Here is a 26,435-nt window from a genome sequence, read left to right as displayed (position 1 = left end):
GGCACCCCTGTATAGTCCTCCAAGCCCTTTTAGGAATGATCCCTGTGTGTCGAGCCAGGAGTAAGCACTGAGCACTGCTGGGTGTCACCCCAAGCCCCAGCAACCCCCACCCAGCCAGAGTGTGTACATTTGCAAACTGATAAAGGTTGCCAAATTGCCCTTTACATGTTCTACCAAATGCATGTACTTAATTGCAGAGTATCAAAGTCTTAAAATACACATAAAGAGAAACAAAGCACATTCATACATATTAATTGAGAAATGTATGTAATACTATGACATGAGTCAATTGGATTGCTTTTTATTCCTTTACTTTCTTGGGTAGAAAATTTGTATTGCATGTAAATTTAGAGTTAAGCTTCATAGCTTTAAAATGGAAAATCACATCAATGTTTTTAATTTATAAATTATTACTTAGCTGAATTTCAGACCATTAGAATTGTTCCACAAGGATTCGATAGGTTAAAACTTGGATCACAAACAGTCCCTGTGAATCCTAAAATCTTATAGAATTCTGAGGTTATAGTAGTAATATTTAATTTTCTTCAAGGGACTAAAAGAATTATTTAATAGAATTCTTGGGACTTTTAGTACCCAGACTTCACTTGTTCAACCCATATCCTAATAACCAAGTTCTAGTGCCAAGTACTAACCATGGCTTCATATACTTGAAGCAGAGCCACTCTGTTATCAAGGATATCTGGCTTTTTTCCCACTAGTTCAGGGCTGGAGTGATAGCACAGCGGTAGGGCATTTGCCTTGCACACAGCCAACATGGCCCACCCGAGTTCGATTCCTCCGCCCCTCTCAGAGAGCCCAGCAGGCTGCTGAGAGAGAGCCTGGCAAGCCACCCGTGACTTATTCAATATGCCAAACACAGTAACAACAAAGTCTCCAATGGAGACATTACTGGGCCCGCTCGAGCAGAGCTTCTTAAATTTTTTTTTTCTACTCATGACTGGGCTGGAGCGATAGCACAGCGGTAGGGCATTTGCCTTACAAGCGGCCAACATGGCCAACCCGAGTTTGATTCCTCCCCCCCTCTTGGAGAGCCTGGCAAGCTACTGAGAGTATCTCGCCCGCAGGGTAGAGTCTGGCAAGCTACCCATGACGTATTTGATATGCCAAACACAGTAACAAGTCTCATGATGACGACATTACTGGGCCCGCTCCAGCAAATTGATGAACTCATGACTTAAAGGGTCATACCCGAGAAGTTCAACATGGGTGAACACTGCCAATCACCTTGGATTCATTACACATTAGACATTGAATTAGTTTTTAATCACTGCATATTCAGGAAGCTTTAACTCTTGTCAAATTTGGCGGTGGGGGGGGCGGGTGGAGAACACCATATTCAGTTGCATAATCCATATGGAGTCATGCTATACAGTTTAAGAAGCTAGGCGCTAGGTTATCCTAAAGAGACTAAGGGATTGGGGCAATAGCACAGTGGGTAGGGCGTTTGCCTTGCACGCGGCTGACCGGGGTTCGATTCCCAGCTTCCCATGCGGTCCCCTGAGCACTGCTAGGAGTAATTCCTGAGTGCAGAGCCAAGAGTAACCCCTGTGCATCACCAGGTGTGAACCCCCACAAAAAAAGAAAAAGAAAAGAAAAAGAGACTAAATATACTTAACATATGAACAGGTAAGAGGCCAGAAGAGCCATGTTGAGTATACAGAATAGGTAAGGCTCTCCCGTTGATCGTCGATTTGCTCCAGCGGGCCCAGGAACGTCTCGATTGGAGACTTTGTTGTTACTGTGTTTGGCATATCGAATACTCTCAGTAGCTTGCCGGGCTCTCCAAGGGGGTGGAGGAATCGAACTCGGGTCGGCCATGTTGGCCGCTTGTAAGGCGAACGCCCTGCCGCTGTGCTATCGGTCCAGAATAGTGTATGGGAAATAGAGAACCAGGCTCATTCCCCTAGTCAGAATCAAAGTCAGAAAGAATCAAAGCTAAAGCCAGAAATGGAAAGGAAGCAACACCTATATAAGATTTTTTTAAAAAGATTGGTGCAGTTCTACATGGGCAGATAGATCTAGAAATGGAAGCTGTCCTTCCTATAGAGGAATTCTCTGTTAACAAGGAGGAGGCAAGCGAAATTTGTAATCCAGAAATTTAAGAGATAGAATTAGAAGGAAAGGTAGTTCAAATTTAAGATTATACTAGTGCTGAATGGCTGAAGGTCAATCTCCTTTATAAAATAAATTTTAAAACGTGGATAAAATGAAAATGTTATCTAATACATCTGCTAAAATTATAAAAACCAACATAATACCTTTTCATATTAATTTTATTAGTGCTTATAAAATAAAAACAATTTATGAAAATACTTTCCTTTTCAACACAAACTACAGTCTGCAAAATATACATATACATAATTGTTATAATACATGTCCATGTATGTATCTTGGGCATTATAAAAGTGTTGAAGAATTACCCCCTGCGAAAAAAAAAATTTGGGAGAAGAAACATTTTGTGACATTCAAGCACTTAACCTACACAGCTGAAATAAAACATTTCTCTGATGTATAGGCCCAAAGGGATTTAACTTTCAAGGTCCCATAAATTCTTTTACTGTGCGAAGTAAAAGAATTAGGAGAGGTTCCCTGAGAGTTAATTGACCTTAGGTAGCTCAAATAACGGTTTATTTTCCGTATTTTATCATGGGACGAAGGGAGGGGGAAAAGGCCACAGAAACCCATCCCGGGTAATTTTCCTCCCTAGCATTCCAAGCATATAGAAGCAAGGCTTCTATTGGAGAATTTCAGCCTCTGAGTTCTAAAATGCTCCAATTCTAAAATTATCTAAGGTACTTGCAAATGATGTGTTTGTAACTCTAAATGCCAGTACTGAAGATTAGGCGAAGATTATAATGATAGAGGTGACTCTCTTAATCAGGCTTCATTTAGGATTTGTAAGGTTGAAAACATTTGAAAAAATCAGTGCCAAAATTCTTTTCTGATATTACTGGAAATACGTCTTTCTCACCAGGGCATAACTCTTAGAAGCCAACTTCCTTCTAACTTTGGAAGAGTTGTGATTAGAGAATGGGAAAGAACCTATAATCTTTCAAATGTGGAGGTTTAGGAAAATAATAGATGCTGGTCTTGCACTTTAAGAGTTGGAGGCCGTTACAGCCTAACCATTAAAGGGTTCAAAAAATTTGTTGCATGTACTCTCTACTTCCTCATTTAATATCCCAAGCTTTCCTAGATACTAAATTCTCTCTCTTTTCTTTCTTTTTTTGTTTTGTTTTGTTTGGGGGCTATACAAGGGATGCTAAGGGCTTACTCCTGACTTTGCACTAAGGGATCGTTCCTGGCCTGCTTGGGGGACCATATGGGATGCCAGAGATGGAACCCAGGACAGCAAGGCAAACACCCTACCCACTGTGCTATCTCTCCAGACCCTAAGTTCTCTTTTTAACTATACAGTGTTAGTCTGTTGAAGTTCCAGATATAAATATGTGTTGCTCAAGTTCATGATGTTAGTATCATGGTGCAGCATTGACATTTAATATCATACTGACACAGTAATTTTTTCCATTCAAAAAATTACAAAAAAGTCAACAACCATGGACTTTACATTTAACATAACATGAAGCATTACTATTACATGTAATTTCATAAAGAAAAAATCTATAAAAATAAGTTTAATAGGGTTGATGTACTTTTAAAAAGTTACTTGAAAAATATATATTCCAACTTCCTCTAATATTTGGTTTGGAGGGTAAGAGAGGTATCTATTAGAGGGAACCATAGGAAATTATGGTTTTTGCAATGTTAAAAAGGTAAAAATCCCAACCATTTTAGATGGTTCCACCTAATGAAATCCTGAGAAAATTTTATTTGGTTGGCATCACACTATAAATTCAAAAGAATCTCTAGAAAAATCACATTTCTAATGTGTGGAAAACACACCAGGATGGAAATGTGCACAAGGCCCATGCCAAGTTTCCTCCTGTGTAATTGATAAACCAGAAATCTTCAAAAGTTAAGAAAAATTTTGTGCAGTTTCAGAAAAAAAAAGACAAAATCATCGAATGATAACAGCCAGTACTAAAGCCAACAAAACAGAAAACTATTAGCTAAATTTGGTTATTTTAAAACTTGAAAAAGTTTACATATAAAAATTCCAGCATTGAAACAAAAAGGCACAGATATGGATTGAAAAATGATAAATCATAAAGCCTTGAAAATAAGGCCAATTCAGTCATACTGTCAACATCATTAAGTAGGCACCTTGCCCAAGTGTTAGCTTTGGCCTTCTAAATGGAATTATGTTTCAAATGAATTATCAAACGTATTTATTATAGCAGCATCATTATCAATAATTTTCTTCTACACTCCTAAAAGAATGTCTGGAAATTTCCTCCTTCCACGTGGTCTGCAGTACCAAAAATACAATTTTAAAAAAATACACCTATTCATAATAGTTATAAATTTTGTTTATAAAAAGGCCTAGTGAGCTAGTCCTTTTTCTAATGTCACCCCAACAACAAGAAGGGGGAAAGAATCAAAAAAGAACAATAACAACAAACCTGACAGAGGGAAAAAAGAATTGCTATCCCAATCCAACTGAATACTCTATGACTTGAGACATACCAGATTCAAAATGGTACCCGATGAAATCTGTTCAGTACCAAGGGGGCAGGAAATGCACATTCTCCAAGTTGGTGTGCAAACGTGGTGCCTGAAGCGGGTGGGAGCGCCCCAAAATACTGACACACAGGGTCAGTTGTTGCTTCACTTGGAACCCTGGCACCATTTCCGAATAGCAGCTCCAGTGCTGCTGGCTACCACGCACAGAGCACCACCCACTGTCCACCAGGTTGGTATATCATTAAAGAACAGAATCTGAAAGATGAAAGCGAAGACCACGTCCATGGTCTTCATTATGGAAACGAGTCCTGCTTTTTCTATCTGAAGGGCTTTGGTGAGAAACACTTGACCCCCCAGGCCAAAGAGTCCAATGAGGACAAGAAACAGTCTGTCCAGCCCACAGTTTGGCAGACTCCACGCTCCCAAGACGAAGAGGATGGCGATGCACTCCATGAGCCCAAGGACCACGTAATACCAAATGCTCAGGAAGTAGTCCACGGACACCCCCATCTTCCTGAGGATGACAAGCGTCCCGGCACCGAAGACGGCATGTCCCACTGCAGCAAACGTGCCCTTCAGGTGGACTGTATAGCGCTGGCCCGTCTCTGCGCTGCTGGACCCAAACAGAAACGGTGGCCTGACGATGAGGATCACGCCCGTGATTGCGAATACGGTGAAGAGAGCATCCCAAGGGCTGTACTTCTCCTTGAGGAATATCCAAGCAAACAGAGACGTGAACACAGGGCTGCTGAACGTGATGACCGTGGTGTCCGCGAGGGATGTTGCCTGCAGAGCGTAGTAGAAAAGGACCATGGCAGTAGAACCGAGGATGCCTCTGAAAATGAGTAAGATCCGCTGACCCTTAGGGCCTATAAATCCAGTTCTATAAATTCAAATGAAGGAAGGTAATATTAATGGAAGCTGGCGCTTGTTATTTCAAGTTGTAATTTTAGAGCAAATGCTATTTTCAAGGTCCCATGTATCAAAAGATAAGGGAATAGTAAATGATCATAATGCAATGTTACCTAAAAATTATTTTTTCTAAGTATATGAAATGGCATTAGTGTTCATAATACGAGCAAAAAAATGGCATGAGAACTGCTTAAAGTCAGTAAACATAGGTACTGCCTCTATACAAGTTTGCAAAAAACAGGACAAAATATATTGAAAATCTTACTCTGGCTATACCTATTTTTCTTCTATTTGTTTTCCTTTCCTTAATTTCTCCTGTTTTCTACAATAAAAATGCCATTTCATAATATAAATAATTTTAAGATTAAGTTGCTCTACTTGAGAAAACTTCGTCCTGACTAGTATGAATTTTCTCCATTTCTATTTGTTTTTCTGTAGAAGTTTAAGTGATACAAAATTTGTTTCAGTTATTGAATCTGAGATAGCTTTTTATTAGGAAAAAATTTTTAAAAACTAATAAAGGACATAAGCATAATAATTACTACAATAACTACTACTCCATTCCCCCATGCTGAATAATTACTAAGCAGAATATAGACTCCTGGCTGGATCTGTGCAAAAGTGGGACATCTTTAGGGCACATCAAGGCATGGCATGAAGAACCCAAAATCTTGGAACAAAGTGTGGTCCATTCTTGGAGAAGCTAAGTCTTCTATGAGAGTCAAACCAAAAATAGGTCAAAACAGATTAATATCAGACATTTAAGAAAATTCTTTCAGAATCTTCCTCTGACAATACAATTTATTCTGAGAGGGGGAAGATGATTATCCAAACCTCATTGGTCTGCTGCCACCCTTAGAAACTTCTAAAGTCTCGTCATCATTTTCTAAAGTTTTGTGGTTTATCAATTCTTACACAGGAATTTCTGACACTCCTCAGAAAATCCCTGGGATTCAGGGTAAAACTAATTTAAGTGAATCTGCACTTTGCTGCAGACACCAGGAGATTTGGGTGGCAAGCAACTGAGGGTTTTTTTTATTTGGAGTTTGAGCATCTTTTTTTTTTGAAAGAGGAAGACCTGGCAGCTACTAGGGATCCAATTGGTCTCTCTTCCATGGCGTCTAATGACACAGGGAGAGGAGGCATAATCTAAACCTGGGAGGCCATGTGGAGGATCCATATGGACTGGAAAGAGGGGCTAGTTGGGTGAACAGAAAGGGTGGGGAATGAAGGCAGTTTCATATATTGTTACATTCCACATAAAGTGCTCTAATCGATAATAAATATTATTTGACCCCTGCAATCACCTTGCAAGGCAGAAAACAGAGAGTGTAATTTCTTCCAGTTCAAAGGTGAGGAACCTGAATATGAAAGTAGGGTCTTGCTCAGCATTACCTTTCCATGCCCCCTATTATCCTAGGGAAAATTCAGTTATTAATACTCTAACCTACTGTCTACCCTGGTAAGAGAGCAGTCTGTTCTATGCAATGAAATCTAGGACATTAGGAGACACCACTACTTTCTCTTCTTTATTTATTTTTTCGTCCAAATACTACTTATGCCAAAAAAAAGGTCAGGGTGGTAGAAAATGGGATTATACAGGAAAAACTTTGTTCTCCAAAGTAGGGGTTGTGAATAACTGAATCTGTTTTTCCCCCTTTGTTAAGCATGTGGTTTATGCTTATGAGAGAATCTTCTGTGGGTGGATCCTTGTGTTTTTTCCTAATCAGTCAAGGGATGTACAAACTGATAAGTCTATGAGAGACAGATATTATAGAAAAAATAATTAAGCAGGTCAAAATATTTACTAATGTTTATTGATAGCTTGTTAAGAAATACTTACTTTCTGTATATTAAGCAAGGAATAATGACTAGCATTTGGAACACACATCGAAATCCACTAATTTCTACAGCATGGACATCTTGTACTTTTTTAACAAACACAGAGCCCACTGAGAAAAGGAAGGCAGACAATAATGTGTAAACTAAGCCAAGTCCGGGACAGGGTTTCTTCTTGGCTTCTGAAAAAGATTAAATTCTGGTTAGTCCTTTTTTCCAAGCGCACGCTTTATCATTTTCACTTAGAAATCGAGAAAAAAAATAATGAAACCATGTTAATGGCTAACATCTTACCTCCTAGTCATGTCCATTCTCAAAATCTGAGCTTTTTTTCCCCCCTTGACCAAGAATGAAAAACCACAGAAGAAGGCAATAATTTCAACCTGGCTTTAAAAAACTTCAGTTTCGCTCTACAAAATGGATTCCCTTTGGCTCACTAAGGAATGATTCCTCACTTACAAGTCAAAGGAAGGAAAAAGCTTGGCAAGATAGAGACAAACCTCTAAAAAATACTTGTCAAGATGGCTAGAGAAAAACACGTCAAAGGATAACATTTTATACTATCTCATTCGTTAACTGAGCTTTAGAAACAAGTGTTCTCTTCTACAAAAACACATATACCTCTTCTACAAAAACAGCATATACCTCCATTAAATATTTAAAATATCTTTTAAATGTCTGATTCCTCTAATAAGCCTACGAACTCTTCCAGGGTTAGGATCTTGGGTGCTTTGTTCATGGCTACCATATACAAAACGCTGAATAAAAATATACTGAGTGAAAAGAGAAAATTTCATAGAAAGATGGAGTTTTATACCACTGCCTTCTGTTTGTTATTCTGAATAGTTAATCAAACATTTCATGTTTCATGACTTTCCTTCCATTTAGAACATAAATTTTGGGGGACAAGGACTGCTAATGTAACCCTCTGGTCCGATTCCACTTAAAAAAAAAACTGTAACTGCTATTTAATACCAACTCTTAAGGTTTTATACGAAGCAGAAAATTTCTGCTTCCTCCAGGCTCTATTCAATCTATTAATGGCAGTAAGAATATTAAATTCATGTTTATTTACTGCCTCTAGGATACAAGTAGAACCTGCTTCCGATCTAATTTAAAGAGCAAAATTGAACAGGTGAGCAGAGAACTCCAAAAGAGCGGTCACTTATGGAGAAATATACTCTTTCTTCCTTTGAAACTAACATACAAACAAGAAGAGACTGATATGGACACAATGACTCTCTCATCAGGTAGAAAATTGAGTTGAAGTTGTTTGGACACAAGCAATTTACATAAAACTGGAACAGTCATTCAATCTAGGAATTTACAATTTGTTTCTCAGCAGTGGAAAAGTCATAAGATGTACTCCTAAATGACAAATATTTTGCAAATCAGAACCAAACAATGATGACTGGGACTTTCTGCAGCTTGAACTTTATAGCAGTTTTTCTAGTAAAACGTCATTTTGGTGAGAGACACTACCTCTTTCTATTTTAGATGCACAACTGCAAAGAAGATTCTGGAGCTAACTGTTGTCCTAAGGTTTTTTTTTTTCCTTTTTATTTATTTATTTATTTTTGAAACACCACGAGGTACAGTTATAGACTTACAAATTTTTGTGCTTGGGTTTCAGTTATACAAGTACCCATCCCTCCACCAGCACCCATCCTCCACCACCACAGGTCCCAGCATCCCTCCCACCCCTCATCCCCCCATCCCACCATGCCTCTGTGGCACGGCATTCCCTTTTATTCTCTCTCTCTCCTTTTGGGTTCTGTGGTTTGCAAGAGAGGCATTGAGTGGCAATCATGCTTGGTCTATAGTCTACTTTCAGCATGCTTCTCCCATTCTGGGAGGATCCTCCCAACACCCTTTATTTGGTGCTCCCTTCTCTATCTGTGCTTCCTTTTCCCCTAGCACGTGTGGCTGGCCTCCAAGTCATGGAGCAAAATTACTGGTACTAGTCTCGGCCACTCCTGGGTGTTAGTCTCCCATTTTGTTACTTTATGTTCCCAGATGAATGCAATCTTTCTATGTCTATCCTGCTCTTTCTGACTCATTTCGCTTAACATGATACTTTCCATGTAGTACCACTTGTATGTAAATTTCATGAAACTTCCTAAAGTTTTTATGTTCTCAGACTCAATCTTCCAGATTTTTCCCTACACCTATGTGATTGCAGAAATAAACTGCACACACCCATTTAGTCTATGAGAAGGAAACCTTAGAAAACTTCTCAGCTAAGCATCACTAAATACATTATCTTGACTGTGGTTAGTTTTAGTTCGGCTTCTGAAATTTCAGAATTCAGGCACAAATAAAATTATTTTTCTTAAAAGAAACCCTACCCATACTTAGAACCTACACCCTTGAAGAGAACAGAACAAGAAGATCAAGGACAGAAAACATCTCTCTGAACTAGTTCAAGGATATTTTCCAATCTAAACTCCAGGGATATTTTAACTTAACATGATATTTTAACTCTTTTAAAACTTAATTTTACACTTTTGCCTTTGAATTATTTTTTTCCCTTAGAACACACACATACACATATTTCCCACCTATAAATACTTAATGTCCATGCTTTCTGATTAGAGCGGAACAGCTATTAGAAGGCCTACCAGATCTGGATGTTTTATTATTAATTTTTTTTCTTTTCAGAGGTTCTAGAGCTACACCTGGCCAGTGCTCAGGGGTCACTCCTGGAGCAACTTGGAGGACCATATGCAGTGCTGGAGATGGAACCGGGTTGGCCACATGCAAAGTGCAAAGCAAATACCTGACCCCCTACTCTTTCTGTGGCCCAAAACTTGATATCTTATTGAGAGTCAGAAGTTGTTCTACTCAGGCAAATCTTGGTCTCTTACTAAAGGTTCTCTCTGTAAATGGAAATGAGCAAGACAATAGCATGGTACAAAGGGATATTTGTTTCTGTAATGAGTTTCCGTGTTCATATATCACTACAAACTACAATTATCTCAGAAGTTGGCAGTTAATTCAAAATAAGTAGCCACAGTGTTTTTTGGTGACTTAAGAAACTGAAAACTTTCTCAGGTTTTCTCTCATTTGCCTTAAGGGGGGGTTAGTCACAGACCTGGTTGGGAATGAAAAACACCTGAGTAACTTGTAAAAATTGTTTTCCAAGTCCTGCACCAAACCCTTTGAAACAGAATCTATCTAACTTTAAAAATCTCCTCTAGTTTGAGAACCAGGGCTATGCTAGAAAATTCCTACCAGGGGAATACAATGTACAGATCTTAGACAACTTCTCCTCCTTTCAGTATCAATTCTTCACTTTTCCTGAAAAGAATCAATAGATGTCTGGATTGGACTGTTTACAGGGCCTATAAACTTTATACAATTTAAGAAAATGAGTAATGGTTCCAGTCTTCACTTGAAAATAAGCTCTGTTGAGATAACCAATTAGAGGCAGCTAAAATAATGTAATTTCAGGGCCAACAGTACAGTCGTTTAACATTTTTCTATGGCAGCTCCAGAATATTGTCTAGTCACCTTTCCCAAACCAGGTTTTATTGTTAGCAAATTTCTTTGAAGTTAAAAGACAGCACTACCAGCTTAGATTCGATCACTTATATAAGCGTCACAAGTGTCACTTGTCAAGTGCTACCTGTGTGTACAGGCTTTTTTTAGTTCACAAATGGGAAATGTTTAAGAGTCTGCAAAGACTAATTCCACTTCCCCACTACTGTTTAAGAGTTTGCAAGGACTAATTTCACTCTCCCACTAGAATAAAACTGACCAGCTAACAGGGAGGGCATCTGGTCAATCCAGAGTGGGTAAGGTCAGCTCTAGAGAAAGCAGGCCAAGCAGAAACAATGAGAATTCTGATCGTTTCTGTTGGCATTTAGGGACAAAAACTGTGCATGAATCATCTTCCCGAGGTCTGTCTCTCTAAACTGTGGGAAAGGAAGAGGAGGAGGAGGGGAAAGTAGGGTGAGGTAAGAGGACTGAAATCCTGGATGACACTGAAGGGTGGTGACCCAGGAGTGATATGGACTGTGTAACTTGCTCATGAAAGGAGATCTGCTTATTTCTTCCAGGAAACTGCTCCAAGACCGCGGGTGGTGGAATTCAAGGCGGCACGAGCTTTGAGCAGTGCTGTGATCTTTGGAAAGGACCCTGAGCTAGCTCTCTGGTAAACTGGCAAGACCTGTCGTGGATGCTGCCCAGACCTGTGCTTATCTTGCCCACACAGGTCAGATCTTAAAACAAAACAAAACCAAAAAAACGCCTGACCCCCAAGTCCTCTCTTTCCTGGGCCTCACTTTCTTCATCTGTCTAAAGAAAGGGTTGAGCAATAGTTTAAAAGAAATTTTTTCCCTTAGACTCTGACCACAAAAAAGGGAAGGGGGGATGGCAGCGGGGAGGAAAGCGGGTTGATAGGGTGGAAGGGGGCTGTGGTGGAGGAATATTGGCTCTCGGGTGGTGGGCGTGCTGTGGTGGTTGCACTGCACCCTGAAACAGGTAGTTTTGTAAACCGTTACCTCAACAGAATAAAACTACTGCAGGGTTTCCCCCGGCGTGGAATCCCTGGCTTTGGGAAACAGAGTCTGTAAACCTCTTCGCGTATCACTGTGTCTCTGTCTCATTTTGCATACTTTTTTTTTTTTATAAAATAAAGTCAAATGGGAGTAACCAAAAAAGTCCTTGTGGCCCCCCAAAGGTTAAGATACCTGCGGCCCCACTCCATTCTGTCTTCACGAGATGCTGAGCCTCGGAGGCAAACATTTTCTAGACGTGATGCTTGCGGCCCGTTTGCACCTAGCTGGCTCCGTTTCCCGGGTGTGCTCCCTCTCTCGCACACGCCCCCAACCCCTCGCACCCTCGGACCGGGACCCCTGGAGCAGCCCACGGACTCCACGCTCCCAGCCCGCAAAGACGTTCATCACAAAACTCGTTTTAGAACCTTTTAGCAAAGGTTCAAGACAAAACCAGAAACTTTACCCGCTGTCGCGCTGGCGGACACGCAGGGACGTGGGGAGGGGGGGGTGGGGAGAGGAGGGTGGAAGGGAGCCGGGGTGGGGGGGGCGGCCGCGGGGAGGGGGCTTCGGCTCCGCAGCACCCCCTCCCGCCCCCAGGTGACAGCTCGAGGGTCTCCCCGAGCTCCGGGCGGGCGGAGGCGAGCACGATCGCCGGCTTCAGGGCACACGCCGCCGGCCGCGGGCGCCGACCACCCCCACCCTCCCCGGACCCCCGCTCCGGGGCCGCGGACCCCGCACTCACCCGGCTGCGCGCACGAGCTGCACGGCGCCGGGAGGCACAGCCCGCACCTGCCGCGGCCGGCCGTCCCCGCCGGCTCGGCGGCCGCCGGCTCCTCGCCCGCGCCCGGCGGCTCCCCGACGGCCAGCGGCAGCCCGGGCTCCTCGGGCTCGGCGGCCCCGGCGCTGTCCAGGGGCCGCATGGCACGGCCGGCGCCCTCCCCGCGGCCGCCGGGCATCTGGCGCCCGCCGCAGCCGCTCCGCTGCCCGGGCTCTTCCGGCCGCCGGCGCCTGCCGGGCGCATGCGCGCGCGGCCGCCTCCTCCCCACCCCGGCTCCCCAACTCCCGTGGGAGCGCCTGTCCTCCGCTGCCCTCTCCCCTCGCCGCGGTGGGCAGCGGGGATGCGGAGGGCCTGCAGACCGAGGGCGGACGCGCGGTCGCGGCGGGCGGCGCCGGGCACCCCAGACCTGCCTTTCTCCCCCCGCGAAGGCAGGACGCCCGTGGGACCTGTGGCCTTCTCCCGTGGCAGGCCGTCTGCTAAGGGGGAGAGCGCGTGGCCGGGCCCGTGTTTCCGCACCTGGGGGCTCGCCGCGAGCTCTGGCTTCAAGAATGACGGCTTTCTGTTGTCTCGATGCCACTTATGCAGGGAAAGGAGCGTCTTAACTGCTTGGGGGCTTAAAGGGGGCGAAGAGGGGCCAGGTTCGCTCATATGAAATAGATCTGTCCAATGAATAGATCTGTCCAACGGGATGTATGATTCGTTTGGAGGTTTCTTGTAACACATAGGCATTCCTTGTGGATGATCTTTGCTTTGGATTTGTTCTGGTTGCTCACTGAAGCATCCCAATTTGGCTGGATGTCGGAGTTCAATGATCTGATGTAATTATACCCGCGAAACCCAAACATACATGTCATTGGGCCCCAGGATTCAGTAATAGCATGTGTATGTTCACCGAGTTGCTTCATCTTTCACCGGCGTTAAATATGAGAAGACAGTCGCTGGGCGAGGGTGAACCTGTTGAACTATTCGAGGTTCAAAAGCAAGCAGATTACCAAAATTATGGAGATTGTAGGGAGCGTTAGATCACGATTATGAAACAAGAACCAAAAAGCTTTTCTAAGGATCTAGTTTCACAACTGCGTTATAAGATTTAGATGTGCTGCATGTTTGAAGAGTCCTGGCTTCAAAGGGTGAAAATGGTGACTAGGAAGTTTAAGAAAGAACTGGGAAGATTTGAGCAAGGAATACTTTGACGTTTAACTCCATTCTTAAAAAGAGAGCAGAATGCGGAGGTGTGGCTCAGTTGAAGACCACTTGCCTTGCTTGTGTGAGATCCTGTTTTATTTGACTATCTGCATGTCCCTGGAGGACCCGCAGGAGTAATTTCCTAGCATCAAGTTGGGAATAAATAGTTCTAGTCACCACCACATGTGGCCCCCAAATGGGTGTTGTGGGGGAGGAATAAAGAAAGAGGAAAAAAGCAAAGAGGGGGGAGATGAATGCCATGCCGGTGCTTATTGAGGTGACTACAGGGCAAGGAAATGATTTTTGTCTTCCCTTATTTAATTGAATGTGTTCTCTTTAATGTCCTTCCTCTCTTCTCCTGGTCTTAATGTCAGTCGTGATTCTTCTTTCATCTTAGCAAATAGCCTGAAAGTATAACCCAAGTAAGAAACCTATGGACCAAACATGACTCTTGCAGTTTCATCCAGCAAAGGTCAAGCTCTTTGTTCATTGTTATTTATTCCAAAGCCTTGCTGACAATGCCACTGACTTGGTGAGAGGTGGATTTCCCTCAGGACGGACGAGGGGGATGGGAAGATGGAAATCTTGACTGGATGATATGAGTTGGATGAGATCAATTCAGAACCAATTGCAGTGGTCTGGATGACATTCTGATCTAAGGGAGAAGAGGCAGGAGAGGATCTCTGTCAACTGGCAAAAAAAAAAAAAAACCCACAGTGTTCCCACAGAAATTCTTTTGCTTCTGGAGGAATTCAGTCCCTCAGCAGGCACAGCAGAAGCACTCACATAGGCAACTACTGTGAGGCTGACACTTTCAAGTTCAATGTCAAGAAGGAAGATGAAAGTAGAAGTACAATAGGTTTATCTGTCTCACTAAAAAAGCAAGTACAGTATCCTCATCAGTCCATTGTCAGCAGAGATCTCCAGAAGGAGATTGACACCTAATTTCCACTACTGTTTGCATGTCAGTGATATTCCTACATGAGACTTGTAAACCAGGAATTGTGTTTTTCCTGGTCTACCTGACTCATACCAGGTCTGCATCTTGGTAGTGCTTCGCTCTCCCCAATCCACCTCCAAAATTCAGTTTTTTCATCCTTTTAAAGTACTTTGTCATTTGGAAAAATGGCCTTTTGTTCTCAGGATTTCAATATTTGTGTTTGGGGGTAAATTCAGTAACTGTGAAACATAAGGTTATTATTGACAATATCTTGACAAATGAAAGGGAACAATAGAAGGGTCCTTGCACATAATCATAAGGAAGACCAAACAAACTGCTCAAATGGGTAAGAAATGACTAAATATAATAGGGGGAAAATGTCGGGTTTAGTTCCTCAAAAATATAAACAACTCTAGAATCACCATAGGAGACAAAAATTCCACCGTATGATACTATGAGGCAGCTGTTTCTGGGTTTATACCACAAAGAATTAGAAGCAGGAAGCCAAGCATAATTGTAGAGCAATGTTCATATCATTATTCGTAGTAACCGAAAGTGAAAATAGTCCAAATAACCACTGACATATGAATGGGTACGATGTGAAACGACTATTTTGTAACCCTTGGGAAAAAATTCTGACACATGATACACCAGGATAAACCTTGAAAACATTATACTAAGAAAAATATGCCTAACCTAAAGGGCAAATACTGTGATTCCATTCATAGGGACAAAGTAGAACAGTATTTGCCAGGAAATGAAAGGAGAAGATTATGGGTAGTTATTGTTCAATGGGTGTGAATTGTCTATGTGAGATGATGAAAGGTTTCTGTGGTTTGATATTGGTGACTATTAGATGCCATTCTAAAGTCACTTAATTCTGTTGAACACAAAAAATGCTGAATCATAAATATGTGTATAAATATAACCATAATTTATTTTTCTTTCTTTAAATGTAGGAGTACTGCTATTTATTCAGCCACTGATTAGGTTGATTGAATTGGGCATGAACTCCACCTTACATCATTTTTTTCATTTTTTATAATTTTATTTATTGAATTTTTTATAATTTTATTTATTGAATTTTATTTATTGAGAGCAGTTACAAAGCTTTCAGGTCTAAGTCTCAGTCATACAATGAAACACCCATACCTTCACCAGTGCCCATTCTCCACACCTAAAAAAGCCAGTATACCCCCATCCCACATCATCCCCCTACCTGTGGGCAGATGATTTCCACATTACTCTCTCTCTACTTTGATCACATTCAATTGTTTGACACCAGACCCACCATTATTATTTAGGATTTTACCCCGACACTCAGATCTGCTGAAAAGGCAACAGTAGACAATTTGTTTTATATTGCTGGTTATGAATAACATATGATGTCACACAACTGCAGTAGTGGCCGCACGATTTTGAAATTCCGAAATTTTAACACTTAAATCTGGAGGGATTTCTGCCAAAACCTGCTGAGTTCCGAGATTTGTTCCTGAGTCTCTGGGATCATGACCATTAAGCAGCTTGATCAGGTGCCAGAGAGGCCGTTCGTGGGCGGTGACTCAGGGTCTGTTGGGACAGGGAGGAAATGGCCGGCTCCACCCACATCCTGTGAGGCCCCACGTATCTCCTCACTGTGAGCCCAAACCTGACTGTCCAGTGTCCTCTGGAGGATGGCGGCCACAAGGCCACCAGGGGGAACAGACTAAGGCACGAAACCTATTCCCACCTGGGGTTGCCCGGCTCTGGCAACCTACTGCAGGGACTGGACGCATTTCTGCCAAAAGCCGCTGGGTTTCGAGATTTGTTTCTGAGTCTCAGGGATTATGGCCGTTAAGCAGTTCAATCAGGAACCAGAGAGGCCTTGCCTCCAATTATATAGCTGATCCAGAGGTGGTTTGTGGGTGTGTCTCCCACATACCTAACTTTCAGCCGTTTACTTTCTTGGTAAATTTTGCCCCAAGATTTTGGGGTCTGGCCAAAATCACAGCAGCAATTTTGGGGTATCTGGAAGTCTGAAAGGAGCCATCAGGCTGCTGATGCACTCGCCTCACAGGCACAGATTGACCTGCTGGCGGCACCATACCCCTCACAATTTATTTTTCAAATAATAGATAAACCTCTTCTGAGTGTTTATTAGATACTAAATATAACAGCTAGTAGATCTAAAGTTGAAATAAACTTGAATATGAGTATAAACTGGAGCATGCATTGTGCTTCCCAATATTGGCCAACCATCTTCTTCAAGTTATGAGGCTCATAGTTATGAATGATGATAATGATGCCTTAAAAAGAGAAGAGGAAAAGAGGTAGAATTGCATAGCATGTTTCAGACTTCTGAAACTTTTCCATTCCTCCGGAGCTAAATGATATGACTTGAAATTCTGAATGACAATTTATGGAATCCTTATGGAGAGTTTCATGGGTGTCCCATGTCCTATCCTAAAAATTTGTCATATTCCAAGGCTATAGAGGGCTGGAGCGATAGCACAGCGGGTAGGGCGTTCGCCTTACAAGCGGCCAAGATGGGCGACTCGAGTTCGATTCCTCCACCCCTCTCGGAGAGCCCGGCAAGCTACCGAGAGTATTCGATATGCCAAACACAGTAACAACAAAGTCTCCAGTGGAGACGTTACTGGGCCCGCTCGAGCAAATCGACGATCAACGGGAGGGCCTTTACCTTTACCTTTATAGAGATAGTACAGTGGGTAAAGCACTAGGAGTGATCCCACTGAACCCCATCAGGATTGATCCCTAAACACAGAGCCAGGAGTAAATCCTGAGCACGGCTGTGTGTAGCACCAAAACAACAACAACAAAAGTTGTATTCTATTATATCCCTAAGATATGTTTATAATTTAATATAACTTTTATGTAATTCAATCAACTAATGTTGTATGTGTAACTATTCTAAATCATATATATTTTTCCCATTTTAGGGGGCACACCCAGTTGCTCAGCACCACTCCAAGGGGTGCTAGGAACCAAACAGAGCTCTGCATGTTTTTCAGCCCTTTGAGCCATCTTACTAAGCTGCCATGTACAAATCTTAGCAGGGATGGAGCGGGGAACCAAGATCAGGCTGCAGCCCTCAGGGGTTGGGCGTGGATGCAGGAGAGTGAAAAATGACTCAAACAGGTCAGAGCAGAGTGTTACGCCAAACCTTGGCCTGGGAGCCAGGAGACTGGGTTCTGTGTGTGTATACAGTTCATGATGAATCAGCTCAACCCTCTCACCTCCAGCTGAGAAGACACCGGGCTGGATTCCTAGTCCACTTGAGAGAAGGAGAGCCCTATGGGCCTTAACAAGGTCAAGACTTTCTTTTAGGATTCCTTGCTTTCCTGTTCTCAACCCTTCCTACCTTCTACAAAATACCTCCCTTGTAAATTATTTTTCTGGTACCCACAAGAACCTGTGGAAACTTGCCATCTTCTAGATTCTCTGTGAGTAAGGATTCCTAAGTTTTACTCTTCGCTCTCGGTAATAAAAGTTCAACATAATCCACCCTAACCCCCAATTTGTTGTTTTCTGAGATTTGGATTTCCACCCAGGTCTTATTTTAATAACCGCTTTCTCTTAAATGCTCAAGCAAGTCAAATACTTTATTAAATGCATTATATCATTTCACTATCACATGAATTTTTGCAGACAGTTTAGCACAGGGGTAAAAGTAGGACTCCAGAGTTAAACAGTCTGGTACCCTTCTGGCTGCCTTATTTACCAGCCTTGTGACCTCAGGAAAGTGACTGACCCTCTCTGAGCTCTGTTTCCACATCTAAGATAGTTTCTAACTGTTGTGAGAATGAAATTCAATAACACATGTTAAATAGAAGATAATACTCTTTAAAATTACACACTTATTTGCTCATTTTATAGACAAGAATCTAGAAGCTGTTCTGGAGAGATTAACACAGGACTAAGGTGCCTTGTATACAACTGCCCCTAAGTTTAATAACTGGCACCTCATACAGTTCCTTGAGTACCACCGAGTGTGGCACCCAACAAACACAAAATTCATGGAAGCCCAGAGATATTAAACAACATAATAAATTCATGCTGTTAGGGAAGGTCAGAGGTAGGATTAGAACTCAGGTCTGTCAGAAGTGTACAATTCAAACTCCCACCCACTCTTGTAACAGAAATGAAACTATGGCTTTACAATACAAGACATGGACTCTACCATTGAGCCACATTCCCAGCCACAAAAGCTCTGCTTATCCATAGGGCTTCACTATGAAAATTGTTTGCTTCTAAGAGACCCTTGGTAGAGCACTTCTCTAATGTATATCCTAGCTTGGGTCTTCCAGCCAATACTCTGGTGATCTTCACAACTGCACTATAGGTATACTGTATAGTTTATAGGCTAACAACGTCTCTCTATAGCATAACATTTTTTAAAAGAAAACAGTATGAATTTCAAAATCAAATTAACTTTTATGATGATATTAATAGAAATCAGCCTATTTTCTCATCTATGAGGAGCCTATGGGAAGAGTCACACCCTTCTAGTGACCATAGTCAAGTTTCTTTTTTTTTTTTAAATTTTTATTAGTGAGACACCATGAGGTACAGTTGTAGACTTACAAATTTTGTGCTTGGATTTCAATTATACAATGATCAAATACCCATCCCTCCACCAGTGCCCATTTCCCACCACCATGGATCCCAGTATCCCTCCCATCCCCATCCCCCCCATCCCACCCTGCCTCTGTGGCAGGGCATTCCCCTCTGTTCTCTCTCTCCTCTTGGGTGCTGTGGCTTGCAAAAGAGTCATTGAGTGGCAATCATGTTACATAGTCCCGTTTCTTTCTAAGTCACTTCCATTGTCCAAAACTGGGGTCTTCCTTAGAACCCATGAGATAGGAAGAGTTCATAGGCAATTTTCAAAGAATAAATAAGTACCAGATGGTACCAAACACTGCCCATGAATAATTCACACCTGATTGTAGTCCCTTCTGCTTTGGCACTCTCGTTTTCCTTCTCTCTCTCTCTCTCTCTCTCTCTCTCTCTCGTTTTGCTCTCTGCTCCATTTCTCTATGCTCATTACTGCCCATTAATAGTTCTTCCAACTATTAATTCTGCCAGAAAGGGAAGATAATAATTTTTTAGTGATACAAAATCTTCATAAGAAAGAAGACAAAAGCAAAGTTTCAATGAAAAGAAAATTTCAATATTAAATTTTAAAGTATTCTTTGCTTCACAGACAAGCAGATAAACACATCCACACACATGCACACACAAATGCACACATACATATCCATGACTTCTTGGGGAGCACAACTTAATCTTAAAACAGCACGAGTTTTTATCAAGTGGTAGCAGTTTCACTGTCCATGGCAGTTTTACTGACACTGTTAGGATCATGATTGATAGAAGTTTCACTTTTTACACATTTGTATTGATTTAAGTTTCTCTTTGCTTCACATGGTCTTTTTAAATTATAGAGCTGAATTTTAAAGCTTTATAAAATTAACATTTAAAGTGTTATTATTTTTTAGAATAAAATGCTATTGAACTTATTTTTGATTTAAAATCCTATAAGAATTCAGGAATATAGCTTTAATGCATCTGCATAAAGCTCATTGCACTTAACACTAAAGTTTCGATGGACACCTATCAAAATGGACACCTCTATCCATTCTGCCTGCCCCCTTCCACTTCCTCTCTCATGACCACTGTTGTTTATACACTATAAGGTATTTTTATTGTGTTTTATCAGTTTATCTGCTTTGGTTATATTTAGATATAATTTAAAACATCTAGCAATTAATTGTCTTTCACTTCTTGACATTTCGTTTAACATAAGTACCTCAAGTTTCATCCAAGCTGTCTCAAAGGGCACAATTAACTTACTTAATATTTGTGGTAACAACATTATCCACTATAATTGTTCTTTCCTTTTTCTGTATTTCTGGATTTACATGCCTTAATCCAATTTTTCACTATGAAGCTGTTTATTTTAAAACCTAATAAGACTTCTTAGTTAGAAGGATCCTGCTATTTTATCCATACAGTTACTCTATGTCACTTGATTATTGAGTTTAGGTCATTCATATTTAGGGTCATGGTTGATATATCATTGGGCTTAATTGTTGTCACTCTATCTTTTGTCTTGTGATTATTTTGTAATTTTGGTACCTTTTCCCCAATGAGTTTCTACCTCTTTTTTCCTTCAATAGTTTCCCTTGATAGTTCAATTTCTTCCATTTTTCTTCTGATTATCTCTGTTCCAGATTTTCAGTTTATGGTTTATAATCAGTATTTCTGTTTCAAAGAGAGTCTTTTTTTTATGATGATATTAACTCCTAATCTTTCGACTAAAAAGATTCTGTTCTGTCCTTTCCCTTGATGCATTCTTGTCTCATTTTATTTGTGTTTAATCTTTCTAATTCAGTATTACCATATGTAGTGCATATATCAGAGTTTCCTTTTCTTTTGTTTTTTCTTTTCCTGTAAAATAATTGTTCAACATTTTTTGTAGTGCAGTTTGGTGGTGGTAAAATATATTATCTTTTGATTATCTTGGAATGCTTGTGATTCTACAATACATCTGAATAATAACTTTTCAAGGTTTAGTATTATTGGTTGTAAGCTTTTGCCTTTTAACACTGTGACTATATTATTCCATGCCTCCTAACCATAATCTACATGCTAAGAAATCAGATGATATCCTTATTGGGGTGCCTTTATATGTTACAATCTTTTAACCCTGACAGCCTTTAATATTTTTTAATTTCCATTGACCTTTGATAATTTATGTGTCTTATATATCTTTCTGCATTCAGAAATTCAGGTGTTCAGTCAGCTTTCTGAATTTTTATGTTTAGTTCTTTCCTTCATTTTGTGTTCTCAGTTGTTATTTCTTTGAGGATACACTTTGCTTCCTTTTCTCTCTCTCTTCACCTTCTGGTATGCCTGTTATGCTTCTGTTTTATCTTCGAGTAGAGTCTTATAGCCCTCATTTCCCTTAAGTTTTCATTTTCTGTTCTTTTCCATTTGAATGTCTTCACCCCCCCAACCCCCCCCCCCCCATGAAGTTGAGCCTGTTTGTTAAGCTTTCTGTGGTTCTTTAATTGTACTTTTTATATCTAGCATCACTGGAATTTTCTAATCATTTCAATCTCTTTGCTGAAAAATTTCCTCTGCTACCATATTTTCCTGTCTTATTTCATTAATTTTTTAACATACTAACTGGTATATCTGTGATTTCTCACATATCTCATTTTTTAATAATTACTTTCAATTCAATGTTATACTATTTTTCTTATTTCCAAGACTGGAATTAATAATTTTATTAATGATAATACTCACAATGCACTTTGGGGGCTTGGGAGCACACTTAGGGGTACTCCCAGCTCAGTGCTTAGGGGGTTATTCAAGTATGGAATCCAGGACTCTATGCAAAGCATATGATCCAGCCATTTGAGGCATTTCTCCTGTCCTCGTAATGCATTTTTATTTTTTAATTTAATTTAATTTTATTAAATCACCATGAGATACAGTTACAAGTTTCCATGTTTGAGTTACAGTCACACAATGGTCAAACACCAATCCCTTCACCAGTGTACATTCCCCACCACCAATCTCCCCAGTACACCCCACCTTTCCCACCCTACCCTGCCTCCATGGCAGATAATTTCCCCCATACTCTCTCTCTACTTTTGGGCATTATAGTTTGTAATACAGATACTGAGAGGTGATCGTGTTTGGTCTTTTATCTACTTTCAGGACATATCTCCCATCCCAACTGATCCCTCCAACCTTCATTTGCTTAGTGATCCCTTCTCTATGCTTCCCCGCCCCCCTCCCCGCCCCACCCCACTGCTCATGAGGCAATTTCCAACTATGGAGCAATCTTCCTGGCCCTTGTGTCTACTATCCTTGGGTGTCAGTCTCTCATGTTATGTTATTTAATATTCCATAAATGAGTGCAGTGCTTCTATATCTGTCTCTCTCTTTCTGACTCATTTCACTTAGCGTGATACTCCTCTCCATGTCTATCCACTTATAAGCAAATTTCATGACTTCATCTTTTCTAACAGCTGCATAGTTTTTCATTGTGTAGATGTGCCAAAGTTTCTTTAACCAGTTGTCTGTTCTCGGGCACTCAGGTTGTTTATTGTGAAAAGTGTTGCAATGAACATATAGGTATAGATGTCATTTCTACTGTGCTTTTTTGCACCCTCAGGATATATTCCCAGAAGTGGTTTTGTGGGGTCATATGGGAGCTATATTCAAGACAACATATTATGTTTACATATGACAGTAAGTACAGTGTAGGATAAGATTGGTTTGTCCTTTCTGTCTTGCCAGAGGGAGCTTAGGTTTATTGGGTTATTCCCATCACAGTGCTCCCATTCCTCTGTGTTTACTTGTAACCTCTTTCTACTTCCCCAACTGGTGAAACACATTTATCTCCTAGTCAGACTCTGTTAACTTGTAAATAGTGCTTTTCTCTTCTCCTTAAGTCCTTTGCATAGTTAATTCAGGGCAATGTCCTTTTTTGTATAGACACAGGAAGACAGTTAATGCTATGCTTTTGTAACTTGAGAGTTAATTGACACAGAATAATATTCACTCCTGGGCATCTGTTCTCTTGACTTAAGCCTCAGTTGTCCTCACTTCCTAGACCCCCAAAAGCAGAGTCCCAATGAGGGACTGGATGGACCCAGGGCAAGCTGTGAGCTACCCTGGCATCAAAATGGGCCAGGCCAAAGTACCAGAATACTGAACGATAAGTTAAGAGCATAGTCATGGACAAATTCTGTCATGATCCAAAAAGTGATAACTAGATTCGGACCCTGCTAGGGTTAAGAAGACTGTAGTCTTCTAACAGCTGCATAGTTTTTAATTGTGTAGATGTACCAAAGTTTCTTTAACCAGTTGTTTGCTTATAAGTGGATAGACATGGAGAGTATAAGACTGTAGTCTAAGATCTATAGCGAGAGGTCCCCAGGAGGGCCACCCTACAAGCTGAATGTATCTCTTTCTGTGTCCATACAAAATAACTAATATTAAGAAGTAGAATTAAGATGTTAATTAAGTTACTGGACTTAGGAGAGGAGAAACACCCCTAGGTGGTATTTCTGCCCTTGATCAGGAAGGGCTTTTGATATGTTGATTGTGCTACTGGATGGGATGTGGTGTCTACCCCCACCCCACCCCCCATGCAGGGAGTTGGAGAGAGACTAGAGAGAGACCAGGGCAGCAAGATTGGGCACAGAGAGACTAGCAAGGGGGGCAGAGGGAGAAGACTGTAGGGGAAGAATGCAGGAACAGGTGCATGGAAACACTAGAGAGAGACCAGGCTGTGAGATGGAGAGTGGAGAGATAAGTGGGAGAGAGAGAAAGAGATGGGAATGAGGGGCAGTGTGAGACTAGAATGAGGGGCTCAGTGAGATTGGAACAGGCACATGGGAAGAATGGAATAAACGGCAACTGATCACCAACCAGCTTGGCCCTTGTTTTTTCCTTCGTCCGCCCATGCATCAGCTGTCACAGGTGAGGGAGTGGCTGGAGATCACTGAACACAGGCAGCCAGATAGAGCCGGGTCTTTCCCTAGCCGCCAGGAGATTACACAGTACAGTTTAAGATAACAAATTTGAACCATAGTTCTGCTAAGACTATTACTTATCCCAAATTAAGTTAAATACTCTTACCCCTCTTCAGCATGTACAACAAAAACCCACTTTTCCTTCTTTTAAGGTATTTGAAATTGTATTGATAATTGCACTGATTAGCAACAATGACATTAGAAACATTTAAAAACTATGTGCCTAATGCCCAAAAGTAGAGAGAGAGTATGGGGGAAATTGTCTGCCATGGAGGCAGGGGGAGGGTGGGAAAGGGGGGTATACTGGGAAGGTTGGTGGTAGGGAATGTGCACTGGTGGAGGGATGGGTGTTAGATCATTGAGTAATTGTAGCTCAAACATGAAAAACTTGTCACTGTATCTCACGGTGATTCAATTAAAAAGGTTTTTAAATAAAAATAAATAAAAACTAATCAAACAGGTAAGTTTGATTGCTTATACGTGTCCTCTTGACTTCATCTGTAAAGGCCAATACAGACCGGTTAGTAATCAATAGACAGTGCATGATTGAGTGACTCTAGTAATGCTGGGTACTGACTTTGATTGGAAGTCACTCTAGCCAAGGCACAGCAGTCCCTTGGCCCATCTTCCTGACTGTCTAATGTAGTTGAGGTTTTGTTGCTGTAGTTTATGGCCTTTTGCTTTTGTTTGGTTTCATTTACCTGCTTCTTTTCCTCGTGCTTTTCAAAAGGAACATTCTTGGCCTGTTAAGGAATTTTGTTTGTTTGTTTGTTTGCTTGTTTTTGGTGATGATACTCATAGAAGTGGGATGTGAGTGTCTTTCAGCAAGGGCCTTTTTTTTTTATTTCAGTGGCTCAGCCTCATACTGTGGCCAAAACCCAGAGATAAGCTTAAGTAGATCAAAGTAGTCAGAAAAATATATACACAATTTAAAGCTGGCCAGATTATCTTGTCAATACAGATCAGAAACAGTGAGTATTTCATTCCATGAGCCTTTATTTTGATATTAAATTCTGAAGATGATTTAGTGAATAATTTGCATTTTGGTCAATGAGACTCATTCGATATAAGCATTCTCATCTACAGACAAACTATGGATGGGGACGTAGCTCAGTGGTGGAGCATTTGCCTTGCATGTGTGAAATCCTGGGATTGATCCCCAGCAGTGCAAAAACTAAAATTAATCAATCAATCAATCAATAGATGAATAAAGGATGAGCTGTGTTAAATCTAGCACTCCTCACTGACTACCTTCCCATCACTCACTGAGATGATCCAGTGTGTTCCTTCCACCTATCTTGCCTTCAGGAACTGGAGTATACATTTCCTCTTACCACTGGGGATGAAATACAGCCTTCTAGAATATTTGAGCTGTACATTCCTGATTATTTAGAATAGAATCCTCCCCGCCCCTTTTTTTAAGTTTTAGCATTTTGGGGGTGCAAACTTCAGATTCTAAAGAAGCGTTAAAGTAAATAAACATCCTGGAACATATGTTGCATTTTATTTTTTAGTGAATGCTTCAGAAGACAGTATTTGATCATCATCTCCCTTCTGACACACATACATACATTCACTCTTTTGTTGCTTCATGTCGAAAGGAAGCCAGTTGGCTACAGGAAACCCAGTACTGTTGTCCTCACTGGGATTGGGACTTTCCAGGAATTGGGGGACATGACAAGGTAACACTTGTTTAGGGTTATCTATTCTCAGTTACATATCTATTATCCCAAACATTTTACTAAATAGAATCTTTCTAGAATCTCCACTTGCATTTAGAACATTTTATTTTTAATGCACTTTAAAAGTATTTTAAAAGGATTTTGAGTAATACAGTTTCCATGAAATGAAAGATGTGGCTTATTATTTGCTTTAAATAGAGAGAGGCAAATTCAGACTACCAAACCAAACAGCAAGTTACCCATAGTAACCAAACTCTTTCTCAGGCACAGTCTTTCCAATTTGTGGGCTAGGTGTATGTCAATTATTAACTGGTAACATCGCCAACTTAAACAAAGCTTTCCTCTCTGAAAAAAAAAATAGAGTTTTTACTGCTCTGACAAAATGAAATGCCCTCAAGACCAGATATTAAGACCTACTGAGGAAATGTCTAAGTTAGT

At 41.1% G+C, this 26,435-nt stretch overlaps 1 protein-coding gene across 2 annotated transcripts; it reads right to left on the bottom strand.

Annotated features, from left to right (window-relative positions):
- Nucleotides 1-2,278: 2,278 nt before the first annotated feature.
- SLC35G1 (solute carrier family 35 member G1) lies at nt 2,279-12,836 on the bottom strand. Of its 2 annotated transcripts, XM_056130513.1 has the most exons (3): nt 12,601-12,836; nt 7,361-7,538; nt 2,279-5,488 (listed from the first exon to the last, which is right to left on the bottom strand). In XM_056130513.1, exons 1-3 carry the CDS (start codon nt 12,812-12,814, stop codon nt 4,750-4,752), a joined length of 1,131 nt encoding a protein of 376 aa, XP_055986488.1. In that variant the 5' UTR covers nt 12,815-12,836; the 3' UTR covers nt 2,279-4,749. The 2 variants fall into 2 exon arrangements, with proteins under 2 accessions (XP_055986488.1, XP_055986489.1); XM_056130514.1 differs by lacking the exon at nt 7,361-7,538 and having other exon boundaries at nt 12,648-12,836.
- Nucleotides 12,837-26,435: the final 13,599 nt, after the last annotated feature.

This window comes from Sorex fumeus, unplaced genomic scaffold (assembly GCF_029834395.1).
Source record: "Sorex fumeus unplaced genomic scaffold, SorFum_2.1 ptg000078l, whole genome shotgun sequence".
In the NCBI taxonomy this organism is placed as follows: Eukaryota; Metazoa; Chordata; class Mammalia; order Eulipotyphla; family Soricidae; genus Sorex; species Sorex fumeus.
Note: the sequence above shows the minus strand (reverse complement) of the source record. Positions and strands in the feature narration are given on the sequence as shown.

Coding starts and splice junctions, on each gene's coding strand:
- SLC35G1 (XM_056130513.1), bottom strand. CDS start 12,814: ATGCCCGGCGGCCGCGGGGAGGGCGCCGGCCGTGCCATGCGGCCCCTG. Junction 7,539..12,600: donor CAGCTCGTGCGCGCAGCCGG/GTGAGTGCGGGG, acceptor AATCTTTTTCAG/AAGCCAAGAAGAAACCCTGT. Junction 5,489..7,360: donor CCTTGCTTAATATACAGAAA/GTAAGTATTTCT, acceptor TTGAATTTATAG/AACTGGATTTATAGGCCCTA.